The following is a 12493-nucleotide window of genomic DNA, read 5'->3' as shown; positions in this document are numbered from 1 at the left end:
ACGAGGGCCTGTCCACGTTAACACTTAGCCTAACGTTAATCTAACCCCACCGGGCATCTTCAGGCACAACCTCTTCTTTACCACTTACCCATCAGAAACGCTCAGGCCATAGTAACTTATGAAATCAGTTGCTTCCTCCCAATCTTTGAACAGTAGCATGCGGACCAGGTGATCCAACGGAAACACTGTACATCTTTGGGTGCTCACAGTGTAAGCAATATTCAGAGACTTGAGAGCGTCTCTACGAATCTGGGGAAAGATTAAAGAAAGCCAGGTGACTGATAAGTTAAAGAGCTTGCATTTCTTCAAACTCCAAATGACTATAAAGATGTTACAATCATGGAAAAAAGCAATTTTTTTCTAAGTAAAAAAAAACTTGGGACTCTCCATGCAAACAGCTTTTCAGATCTAATTTTATTTTCAAATTTCGTGCCGCTTGCATTCTAGTTCCCACTCCTCTTCATTGCTGCTTATTTTGAGCAATATCCCTTTGTGCTTTTGGGCAGGAACAAAAGCTTGCAAGGGTTTCTAATAGTTTAAGCTGATCATTCATTTTATAACATGGCAGAAAACTCTTCTGATTAATTTTTTAAATGCCTCTGAAGAAGCAAGTACAAGATTATTTTATGAGATTAAGTAACTATCTGCTGACTTTTCTGCTTTCCAAAAAAATTTCCTTCCAAAAGTCCCAGACTGTTTTACAGGTTAAACCTTTAGAAGATATCCACCTGCCTTTTTCTTACCTGGTTGAAATAACAGTGCAAGATACAGGCATTCAGATAGGAAGCTGCTTGCACTAACTTGAAAAACCTCACAAAGTTGTTGCTGTTTAACGCAGCAAAAGCTTGAACTGCAAATCTAACTTCAGGGGAGTTTCTAACCTCTGGATGAAACTGCTGCACTTCTCTGTGGAGACAAAGACAGAGAAACCTTTTGCTTCAACGTTAACAAGAACAACTTCACAGCTACCTGTAACAAAATAGAATGAAAGAGAAGCTTTAAGCAAGACATGCAACTTCCAAGTTACATGAGCAAAAGTAATAGCTGAACTAAATTAACAGTATCTACTCATCATATATCTTCTAATGCAGTCAGCATAACCAGCATTAGCACCATGCTAGTATTTAGGTGCATCGCTCCAAATTCTTGGGAGGAAGGAAATTAAGAGGTTGACCAGAAAAGCAAAACTGACATCGCCCACAAAACGTGTTTTGCTCAGTACTACTGCGGAGGATAAGGCCGTGAAGCTTAGATGCCCCTCTGGGAAGAGAAACGAATTTCCTTGAATGAAATTATCACACTTTTCTCAATCAAAAGGTAAAGTTATATTTTTCTTACTACCTGTCTAGAAACCTTACTGAGTTATTCAAGGATATGAAATAAAAAGCTTCTTTTAAAAGATACTTTTAACCACGTGGCTATTCAACTCAATGATTGCTTATCCAAACTGAACATAGAGAGTAAAATAAATATAGCTCTACTTCTGTACTTACGGTGCAGGTAAAGAGTAAACAGTCAGTAAGACACACAGGACAGTTTCCACTAAGCTAGGGGAAACAGGCTGGACATTTGGGGGGAAAAAAAGAAAATCAGCATATGGACAGATTTTCCCTGGAGAACACAGCATCTCCGTTACAAGGGATGTTCAGGATCCGTCCTTTTCTAAAGTTAGCGTTTTGTGGCAAGTCTTATTCAAATCTATTCCTAAGAAGTTGAAAGCAATACAAAAATAAAGTTTTCCCATTTAATGATCCCATTTTATTAAAAAGAAGCTTAGCTTGAAAATAAACAACTTTTCCCCCACCCCATATACCACAAGAAACACAGCTGTAGTTTGAAATTTATTCCATAAACACTGCTTAAAGGGGAAGGTGGCGGAAATGTGGTATTGGGAGAAACAATTTTAGAGCACCAGAAAACAAGCATACCTTCCGTCTTCTCCTTTCTGCAAACTCCTCCCCCACTTCTGAGCTGCAGCCTCAAGGAGAAACGAGCATGGGTTCAGCCATTACCCAGTTTACCAAACATGGGCCAAAAGCACCTTAAACCACCTTATTTCCCAAACCAGCGAGTTCACCAGATGAAAACGGAGATCACGAAACGCAGAAAAAAAGTGTTTTGCATTTCAGTGATATTTTCTGCTGCATTGTAAGATTAACCAAAAAAATTCTGCTCTACCTGGAAATAAATCTGCTCAGTTACTACAGTATGCCTGTTCAAACAAACAAGACAAAAAAAAACCCAGGAAGTTGGGGGTGCTGAACTCTACTGCTCTCTTGCCTCATTGAGAAAAATTCTGAAGACCTGTTCAACAACCAGACTTTTTTTTTTTTTTGGAAGTAAAGGAAACTGTCCATTCCAGTTCTCAGTTTCTCTCTAAAAATGCCAGGAAATGAGCTATTAAAAATTCAAACAACATTACTACAGTACCCCATTTCTTTGCTTTGGCAAAATAATTTTGCAACTAAAGCCTTCACTTCCATTACAATTTGTCTCCAATTAATTCTAATCTCATTTCTTCCCAAAGGCAAGAGAAAACAAGTGATACCCATTATTCCCACCTGAGAATATCACCCTTGTTGAGATTCAGCAGAACACTATAACCTCTGAACTCTGCTTCGCTCTGGCAGTAAATCCCCTTGTTAGCCAGGTCCTGATACATTTCCTTCAAACTCTGCAGGCATTTAGTCATGTTCTCGTTGTTGATTTTGGCATCAAAGGAGGACATGGGCTCTTCACACAAGTGGTGAGCACAGTGGATGTGAAAGCGAGTGCACTTCTCAATCAGAGACACCGTCAGTGGGTTGCAGAGATGTTGCTGGGTTATATCCTAATTATAAGGATAAACAAAGCATTACACATATTTTAAATTATGGCTGAAGAGCAGAGTCATCTGGCTCCACCTTTGGAAAATTCTTGTTTCGACTATTCTTTGAGGCAGGCTTCAAAACTTGAATGCTTGAATCGCTATCACGTTTTGCTTCGCTTCTCACAGCATCACACAATAGTTCGCATTCTATCATCAAATATCTCCACCCACCAGTACTTACCTTTCTTATTCCACGGGTTCTGTTCCAGACAAAGTCATACCATTCTCGGTAGTTTCCTTCTCCTTGGTCCATAATGTTTGTCACCAAGTAGTCCATGGTCATGCTTAACACCTCAGAGGGTCTCAATTCGTGGGGCAACGGTTCCTCCTGATCTGCTGAAGATCTGCTATATTCCTTGATTGCTGCTGCATGATCTACCTGCAAGAGGCGGAGAAAGAACAATCAAAAAAAGTTTAATTTTTTTTTTCAGGAACACAGGGGGTTTCATCACATCCATGCCTTTACAGTGGTATGAGGCAGACTGCTCAAAGGAGATTCTCTACTGTTTACACTAGCAGCCCTACTAATGACAATTCTGCTATGATAGCAAATGTGATTCTGTCATGAAAGAAAATAACATGCAAGTGTTGATTTAGCAGTCTCCAATTCATCACCAACATCTGTATACCGCTGCCCACAACTATAGCTCTGGCCAGGTTTATAAAACTAAAAAAAGGCATCCCACTGCTACAGTGAAACAGTAATTCTCTAGCGTTCTTGTTTTACAATGGGGACCTTAGAGACAGAAATATTAATTAAATGGTTTACAGAATTTTTCCACCAGAATTAACCTTGGACTCAGCTGAACACCACTGACAGCTTTACGTAAGCAGCAAGTGAACAGACGCGCTGGAAACTGCAAACGCTTGCGTACAGAAGGCTCGTACCTTGTCAGATCCTAGAAGCAATTCAAAGATACTGAGCTGGTTTCTTGTCTCCCTCATGTAGCGCTCCTTTTCAGGACACATGTCTGGGCAAGTGCCAACAACAGTTTTCGCTTTGCCTAGATCAGTCCTTTTTACTCGAGCTAAGAAAGAATGTTACAAACAAACAAACAAAAAAAATCATAATGCTAAGCATTGCTCTTTTTTGCTTTCATTACCAGCTATTATCCTATCGTGCCAACATAGCCCTAAACACACCACACGCCTCAGCTGGAGGCTCAATGGACAGGCATCAAGAAGTAAACTGCCAGGGCAATGACTCACGTAAGAGCTGGTGGGAAGGGGTCTCTGGAGGCTCCTGTCCAGCCTCCGCCTTGGAGCAGGACAGTCTCCAACACCAGATCAGGGCAGGCAAGGCTGGAAACCCTCAAGGATAGGGGCCCCCCTCCTTACCTGTCTCAAGGCTGCACCATGCCCCAGGGAAGTTTTTCCTGCTGTACACCTCATATCAACAGTTTTGCTGGAGAGGTTAAAGTCGCTAAAGATATCTGGTGTTTTGTATCCTAATTTACCAAGCACGCACCAGTCGTTATTTTATAATTCCACGTCAAGTGACAGAACAATCAGTTGATATAAAAGTGTCGTCATAAAAGGATTTAGGGTCAGCTTTGAAGAGGTGAGGACGTTAACGAAAGGGCTTACAACCCAGAACTGCAGAACAAGGGGACATGTCTTGAAACAATGTTCAACTGTGAAATAGTTCACATTTAGAGAAACACTATTAGGCTTTTGCATAGGCTTCTTCAAAGAACCTGCAGGAGTGCAAATCCACCTACAGGACTCTCCAAGGGTCAAAGAAATCAAAGACCTGTAATTACAAGTCAAGCACGCGTGGCAGTGCGGTTATACAAGGTGGCTTGGCTGATCTAACAGCTGACAGCTAAAGGGTGTGTAAAAGCCAGCACTAGGTCCTACTCACCACATGCATTTCTCCCCTCACCTCTTTAAAACAGGGATGATTCTTGACGAGCCATTTTATAAGCTAAAGGAGTCTAGCTCGACAAGAAACCAACCCAGGGAAAATAAAAGTTTTCAGCTCAGTTACTCCGCTGAGCCACCCAAGCACAACGAGCACTAGGATCAGGGAAGGAAGAGGCAGACCTGCAGAGCAAGGAGGAAATTGAGTCCTTGTCCCCATTCGCTTTCCTCCTATCGGTAAAAGGAGGTGCTTTGCCATTTTGTCAGGACTCAAAACGCACTGCAACGAGGAACTCAAAAATGCTTCCGCTGGAGAATAATAGCTTGGTGCTCCCTATTCATAAGGGATATGTACGCGTAATAAGTAGAACAATTTTTCGCATGTTCTACAAGATATTAATACGTACAACAACCCTCTACAAAAGAGGAATATTTTATAGACTGTTCCATGTGACCCAGTCTCACCTTAAAGCCTTTATCATAATATTACAACAGCTTTGCAACAGATACTAAACCCTTTCTTTCCAGCAGAAAAACTGACGTTACACTCACATGAACTTGTGTAATTACAAACACTACCTTGTCGCATGATTTTATCCCTTTGGTCCAAAAGACGGTATCTTTCCTCTGATGTCTCAGCCACTAATCCTATCAGGTTACTGAGAGATGACAACGAAGCTCCCAAGCTCTCTGAGCTCTGCCCTTCAGAAGTGGTATCAAAAAGATCTGCTTCAAACTGCAGTGCCTTCCGGAGACTAGACTTCTTGGCTGGAGAACTAAAAGATTTACATCAATTATTAACTACTGCATGCCCCGGCTTTAAAGGAATCACTGTTCTTTAGCACATGAATATCCCTGTTTATAATATTTTGTACCCAGCACAACATACCAAGTAAGTAAGGTACGTATCCACATACCGAGGCTGAAATGAGCTAACGTTACCACTGTGATTAAATTCATCTACGCTGCACTGCTTTGACAACACTGTCAAATGTCCTTATCTGTGCTGAAAACCTCAACCTTTTTAAAGTTCATAAGGAAAAGTTCAAGCAAATGTATAACCACATCAAGAAGTTCAAAGCATACAGAGACAAAAATAATAATGACGTAGAATTTCAACATAGAGGAGCATTCTTAAGTACGCTAGGAAGGACGTACATACCAAGTTTTTTTTTTTTTTTTTTTTTACCACGAGTGATGACTCCCAAGTTTTATCGGTGAAATCAACTGGAAAAGCAATGCTAGCTTAACATCCCAGCAGCGTACAAGACTGTTCCAAATGCAACTGTTACAGAAAAATTCTGAAGCAGCAGCCACAGAAAGCTCAAATCAAACATCTTTTTGGAAAAAAAAAAAGCCAAATGAACTACAATAACATTTAAACAGGAACTGCACCCAAATTGCATAATCAATTAAAAAGACAATCGAAGTAGCTGCTTAAACCACAAGATGCTTGTAAGGTAATGCAGAGTTTCTAAAGCTAACATACATGTAAAAGGTAACCCACAACTCCAAGAGGACTATAAATCAGCATTCCCACTGTCCTACGTGACTCAACAGCAGAGTAGAGGCTCTTTAGAGGTAAAGGGACATCCATCAGTTCAGAAACAAAAAAGAGGATGTACAAAAAGAGCACACAAACAAAGCCAAAATAAAGGCCAGCTAAGAAGATTTTGAAGTACAGTCTGCTGAAGGTGTAAAACAACTAAGAAAAATCATTTTCACCTGCCTCAGAAAGACAGGAGGCGTCCAGATAATTGGTTCTGCTAGAAGATACTCAGCTTGTAAAACAAAACTTAAGGAAAACAAAGCCACAGCAGAAAAGTTGTGAATGAATACTCTGCCTCCACATTCACTTATAGGAATGGAGGAAAACACCTCATACTAGAGCCATTCTTTAACCAGGGGAAAACACTGAGCAATTGCCTTAAGTCTATGCATGACCTGAAGAGGTTTTATAACAACTTCTCCCCCACCCCTCAACCAGTCTCAAGAAAAATGTTGGAGGAGATAGGCAGGAAGAATCAGATGTAAAAAACGGCTTCCGTATCAGGACAGACCGGAAAGATAACTGAGAACAGACAGGGCAACCACATATGCGATCATGAACAGCAGAGTGAATGCTGATAGTGAATGACTGTGAATCCTGCTCACAATGAAAACCAAACTAAAAAGCTAAGCAATTAAATCTGCCAGTTTAAAATAGACAGAAGAGTCTGTTTTAACTGAAATAGGAAATATAATGCTACAGCACTTCGTGGTGGTATGAACGAGTTCAAAAGGAGAACAGATAGACAGCAGGAAGATCCACTGGTAATTGCAGCAGGGCACAAGCACCATTCCAGCCTAGGAGGTCCCTGAATCTTTGGCAGCCAGATCCACGCACGTGAGGTGGAATTAGTCTCCACACCGCAGGTCCAAGGTCCTATAGCCAAACTACACACTTCACTGAGGAACAACAACAAAAATGCAAGGCTACAACTTCAGCAACTGGCATGAAACAGAAGGACTTGCATACCAAGCCCAGTTACTTGAAACGGGACAGGTGACAAACTCATCAGCTGTTCTGAAAAGGGGATTCTCATTCCACAGAACCATATTTGTCCACAGTGAGATTACTCACTTCAGAAACAGATGTAATCAAAATCAGTTAGTAGTTCCTGGTCTTGACCCTGCACTGCTTTACTCTATTTTCTCATGCTTCATTATTACGCATTTTGGGGGGGGGGGGGAGAAGGGGGGGGGGGAAGAAGGAAGGAACCTGAAAGAAACAGGCAAACTTGGCAGTAAAAGGCCTTAACGAACAGTTAGGGAAAAACTACCTTTCTAACAAAATGCAAAGTTTGTGGCTTTTTGGCTGTGTTCTAAGGTCACAAGTTTGAAATGAAATGTGCCAGAAGAGACAAATGAAGAACACTTCCTTAATAAGGACAGCATCAACTATTACTATAAAGTACGCCCCGACTATCATTTCCTCCTACCCACCCCATTTCCTATCGGATGGACTCCTTGAGGAGCAGACGTACCTTTTACCAGGCAGAACACTGCTGGCAGAGGACCTTATTAAAGGTTTCCGAAGAGGGGAATGCTGATAGTTTTGTTCTTCACTGCTTTGCCTTCCTTCATCTTCACCTCCTTTCTTCTCCTTGGATGAGAACTCTCTTTTTGCAGGACCTGAAGTGACATGTAACACAGAAACAGATTATTTGCCAAGTTATTTAACCAACAACTCTAATTTTTTTTCCCTGAGGTGGGGGAAGATGGAGGGAGCGTGTTTAAAAATATTATCAGGAAATAAAGCTGAGTCATGGTTTTGTGCATTTATATAAAACTTATACCAGGTACAAACGTCAATCTAGCAATTCACTGTTCTATATAGAAGAAGCATTTTCATTTACTTTGCAATAACTGTAATTCTTCAGCAGACTCTCAGTACATAAATTCTGTTCATCATCTGAATTTAGCTTGCAGATTATATCCAAAACCTGAGAGAAATCATAAGTGTCTATTGGACGTGACATCCATTTCACCTATGTGAGCAACAACTGCCAAAATGTTCCCAGTGCTCCTGTCAAAGCACTTTGATAATTAATTTCACATACCCAAACTTAGACAGGCGTTTACACACCTTCAAGAGTTAAATCTACACCTTGCAGAAAGGGAGAATATCCACTCCTAGGAAGAAATTTTCAGCAAGCTGGATTTCTTAAGTTTTTTTCAGATCTAGCTGTTTTAGAATACTGACATGCATGTTTTCCATAGACTTTAGTATCACAATAAAATGAGAAATGATAACAGGCCCCCTTACAGAGGCTGCTTCAAGAGGTTTATCCTCAGGAAGACAGTGCTGCAGCTGTTCATCTTCTATGAAGGCAAATTTCTGACTGGTCAGAGATGCAGTGAACCATGCATTTGCCAACAGCCGAAACATATCCCCAGGCTAAAATCTCCAAAGGCACACAAGCAGCATTCCCAACACTGAAGAAAATGAGGCGCTTCGCAGTTCACATATTCCTTTGGGTGTGAACGACCAACATTCACATCTCACCCTAATTCCAAGCAGGGACTGGAATCCAGATTTCCCATTTCTGAGTTGAATTTTCTATACGCCAGCCAGGCGCATCACTCTCTTCTTGGTTCAAAGAACACACAACTGTTTATACACAGAACAGCAACTCCAAAAGCTGAGAAAACACACACTCCAGAACATTCAGCAATTCCATTCTGAGGAAACTTTCCTAAAAGCTGGAAGCCTGCATCCTAGCCCTTGCTCTGAAGCAGGTCGTTGGGCATTTGGATTTTCGAAAATCCCAGAGAACCATCCTGCTTCTAGATAGGAGCACGAAGATGACTTCGTAATCATCGTATTCTTCCTATGGCATTATAGCAACGGTTTCTAAGTTCCCTTATAAACCTAGGCTGTCATTTCAAGCGTCTTCAGCTCTTCTCAAATGGCTTCAAGTGCCCAGAAACAGCATTTTGACTCAGACTAAGCAAAATGTTTTACTCAGCAGGAATTCAAGAGCAGAAACAGCAGACTTTTCAAATGCACTTAAAACCTCACACTTAAGATTTCCTTGATGCAAGAGGACAGTAAAGACAAAGCCCACCTAGGGAGAACAACTAAAGGACTTCTACAGCGCTGAATGACTGGGCAAAGGGGCAGACAAACGTATTGTTGCGACACAGCCTGAGAAAACACAACCCTAGCTTCAAATAAAAAACATGAGGCTGACAGCTGACCATAAGCACTGATCACTGGGGTCTGAAAGTTGTGCAAATCATCAACTCAGTTCTTAGTGACATTCACAAGAAAAATTAAAAAGCAAGAAAACACAGTATGCTCACAGTTATTAGAAAAACGCAGGAGAACCTGACTAAATGTACAGACCCACAACAAGCACAGCACACACATCACCAACGTGCATAAAGCTCTAAGCTCTGTCTCAGAAATCACGTAACAGACCAAAAGAAGCTTCCAACAAGAACAATACAGATAGAAAGTCAAATGGTATGAAATAGCTTCCACGTGAGACAAGGACTCTTCAAGCTGGAAAAAGAGGGGACTTGGAAGCAGAAGTATATAGGGATAGGACTCGCACGAGGACAAACTAGCGACAACTGTTTGCTGTCTCTTTCAATACAATAAGCATGGGTGTCAAACAGAAATATCAAGCAGCAAACATCCAAAAGTCAGTCTGTCTTCAGGCACTCCACAAGCAAGCTGTTGAGCCCCTCTCCCCGTTACAAAGTGTTACCGATGCTCCAAGTTTACACGGATTACAAGAGCAACCTGACAAGAGAAAAGTTCCTCAAGGGTTAAGAAACAACTTCTGGCTTCCAGGGTTCCTGAACCAGAAATTGTTGAAGGCTAAGAAATTATTATGAGAGCAACTACATACTTTAATCTGTTCTTATTCCTTCCTACAAACATTTGCTATTATCCATTGCCAGAGACAGGGCTAGCTGGGACAAGATGCAGGACGAAATTTTTCTGCTTCTCTAGTAAGTAACTTTCAGCACTCTCAGGAACTCCACGCACCCAACAATTTCGCTAGTACAAGTCAAAGAACTGCCATACTTTGGGAGTTTTAATATTCCTGCATATTCCTGCTCTGGAGATCATTTTTGCATGGTTCTCAGCACAAGAGGGGGGAAAAAAAAACAAAAAAACAACAAGAACAGAAGGAGATGCCACTCCATTTAAGTATCATCCAATTACCGTATTTGAAAACAAAGACTTACTTGTCTTCTTCTTTTGCCAAAATGTGACTATGTCCTTGTGCAACTCTTTTGCCTTTTTTCTGGCAAGAGCAGCAGACGCCTGGAAGAAAATAAAGCACAGTATGAAAGCTAACAGAGTACCGTACCACTGTACAGCGCAGTTTTTGCCAGAGATGAACGTTTCCCGATTTCTGCAAAATTCTGGGCACTGCCTTTCAAGCTCTTACTTAAAACCTACATACAGCCAGCAGGATCAGGCTGGCTTCCACTAAAGTTGTTCTTTTTAACACCTACATCAACGTTACAGCAGCCGAGACCAAAGGCGTGTTTTTAACCACAACAAACAGGAGCAGAGCATGCATTTTCCTGAACTGGCTCCTCAGCACATCTCAGTGCTGACATAAGGACAGTACTTCCAAAGAGAAGACTGTCCTACAAAGACTGCAACGATGAATTCACCTAACTCTTGGTGCTGCAGAGATGTGGAGCAACAACGCAATAGCATTGCTGCTATTAGTAGCAAGCAGGTTTGGGTGAGGCATGACAGCAACCAGGTAACAAGAAAGGTCTGTTTGGCGTTTGAGCTAGGCAATAAAAGCGTGGCTAAAGTTAGGCAAAGCTCAGGCAGCTATCCTGTTTTAAATAGGGCTCTATCGGCTCAGCACCCCTCTCGCCCTGCCCATAATACAGTTTGTTTTTGTCTGTGCGGGCTTTCATAAGGAAAGCACACAACGCTGTCGCACACGGGTGTAATTTTCACAACGGTGAAAGCCCGTGGGCGCCCTAAGCCTTCAGGTTTCTACCTGTTCCTCAGTTTGCAGCGCTCGGCACTCACATGATCAAAGAAGTGGAGGACCGCCATTTTTTTATTGCGGCGGGTCATGATCCGGCGGACCTTCACGAACTGCCCGAAGTGCTTCTCCAGCACGCTCCTGTCATTGAGGTTATCGGGGACGTTCTTGCACTGGATGGCGGTGAGCTCGCCCGGCGAGAGCCCCCCGAGACCGTCCACGCTCTCGCCGCCTCGCGCGCGGCGCGACGGCGGCGTGACAGCAGTGGGGCCGGCAGCACCATCTGAAAGACAAGCCCCCCCGGAGGCTGAGCTTCACCCCCGGGGGCGGGAGGCGCAGCCCCCCCCGCGGGCAGGGAGGGGGATTTCGGCTCACCCTCGCGCGGCGGCTCCCGAGCCTCGGCCGCCGGCTCCTCGCCGGGGCCCCGCTCGGCCTCGTCGCGGTCGCGCTGGCCGCGGCCCTGGCTGCGCAGCACCTCCTGCAGCATCCGGCCGAAGAGGGCGCCGCCGCGGGGGCGGCTCAGCAGCACCGCCCGCTTCTCCGGCGGCGCCGCCGCCCGCCCGCCGCCGCCGCCGCCTCCCGCCGCCGCCCGCCGCGGCGAGCGCTCCCGCTCCCGCTCCTCCTTCCGCTTCAGCCCCTTGGGCGCCGCCTCGCCCGCCTCCTCCGCGCCGCCCAACAGCGGCCGCGGCGGGCCCTTCTCCTCCGGGCGGCCCAGGGCGGCGGCGGGCCGCGAGAAGGAGAAGGGCCCCCCCGCCGCCGCCGCCGCCGCCCCCGCCGCCGCCTCGGGGCCCGCCTCGGGCTCCGCGAAGCCGAAGGGCGGCGAGAAGGTGAAGGCGGCGGGGGCGGCCGGGCCCTTCTCCGCCTCGGCGCCCGCCAGCGGCTTGAAGGGGGCGGCGGCGCTGGCGCTCTCGGGCGCCTTGAAGCGGAACTCGGGCGGCGGGAAGGCCCTGCCGCAGCTGCCCGGCGCCTCCCCCACCCCCGGGAAGGCGCCGAGGTTGGTGGGCGGCTTGAAGCTGAAGTCCGCGTTGCCCGCCGCCGCGAAGGCCGGCGCCTGGCCCAGCCCGTAGGGCGACCCGAAGGCGGCAGCGGGCCCCGGCGCGAAGGGCAGGCCGGCGGCGGCGCCACCCGGCCCGAACACGGCAGCCTGCCCGAAGCGCAGCGGCGGCAGGAAACCAGCCGCGGGCGGCCCGCGAAACGGTCCCCCGCTGTTCATGATGGCGGCCGCCGCCGCCTCTCCTCGGCGGGC

At 45.0% G+C, this 12493-nt stretch overlaps 1 protein-coding gene across 2 annotated transcripts in view; it reads right to left on the bottom strand.

Annotated features, from left to right (window-relative positions):
* The window catches only part of MCM3AP (minichromosome maintenance complex component 3 associated protein), a 31967-nt gene extending 19491 nt beyond the window's left edge, over positions 1 to 12476 (bottom strand). Inside the window, exons 1-10 of one of the 2 annotated variants that reach the window (XM_068947698.1) lie at positions 11623 to 12476; positions 11292 to 11530; positions 10478 to 10556; positions 7759 to 7906; positions 5312 to 5508; positions 3758 to 3897; positions 3051 to 3248; positions 2562 to 2830; positions 744 to 906; positions 89 to 249 (exon numbers count right to left, since the gene is read on the bottom strand). In XM_068947698.1, the coding sequence (XP_068803799.1) occupies positions 89 to 249; positions 744 to 906; positions 2562 to 2830; positions 3051 to 3248; positions 3758 to 3897; positions 5312 to 5508; positions 7759 to 7906; positions 10478 to 10556; positions 11292 to 11530; positions 11623 to 12460 (2432 nt within the window). In that variant the 5' untranslated portion in view covers positions 12461 to 12476. The remainder of the gene's footprint in view (positions 1 to 88; positions 250 to 743; positions 907 to 2561; positions 2831 to 3050; positions 3249 to 3757; positions 3898 to 5311; positions 5509 to 7758; positions 7907 to 10477; positions 10557 to 11291; positions 11531 to 11622) is intronic. The other variant, XM_068947697.1, reaches the window with a different exon arrangement.
* Between the last annotated feature and the right edge of the window lie 17 nt (positions 12477 to 12493).

The sequence above is a fragment of the Struthio camelus genome, chromosome 6 (assembly GCF_040807025.1).
Source record: "Struthio camelus isolate bStrCam1 chromosome 6, bStrCam1.hap1, whole genome shotgun sequence".
Classification (NCBI taxonomy): domain Eukaryota; kingdom Metazoa; phylum Chordata; class Aves; order Struthioniformes; family Struthionidae; genus Struthio; species Struthio camelus.
The sequence above is the reverse complement of the archived record's forward strand: the minus strand, read 5'-3'. Positions and strand labels throughout refer to the sequence as shown.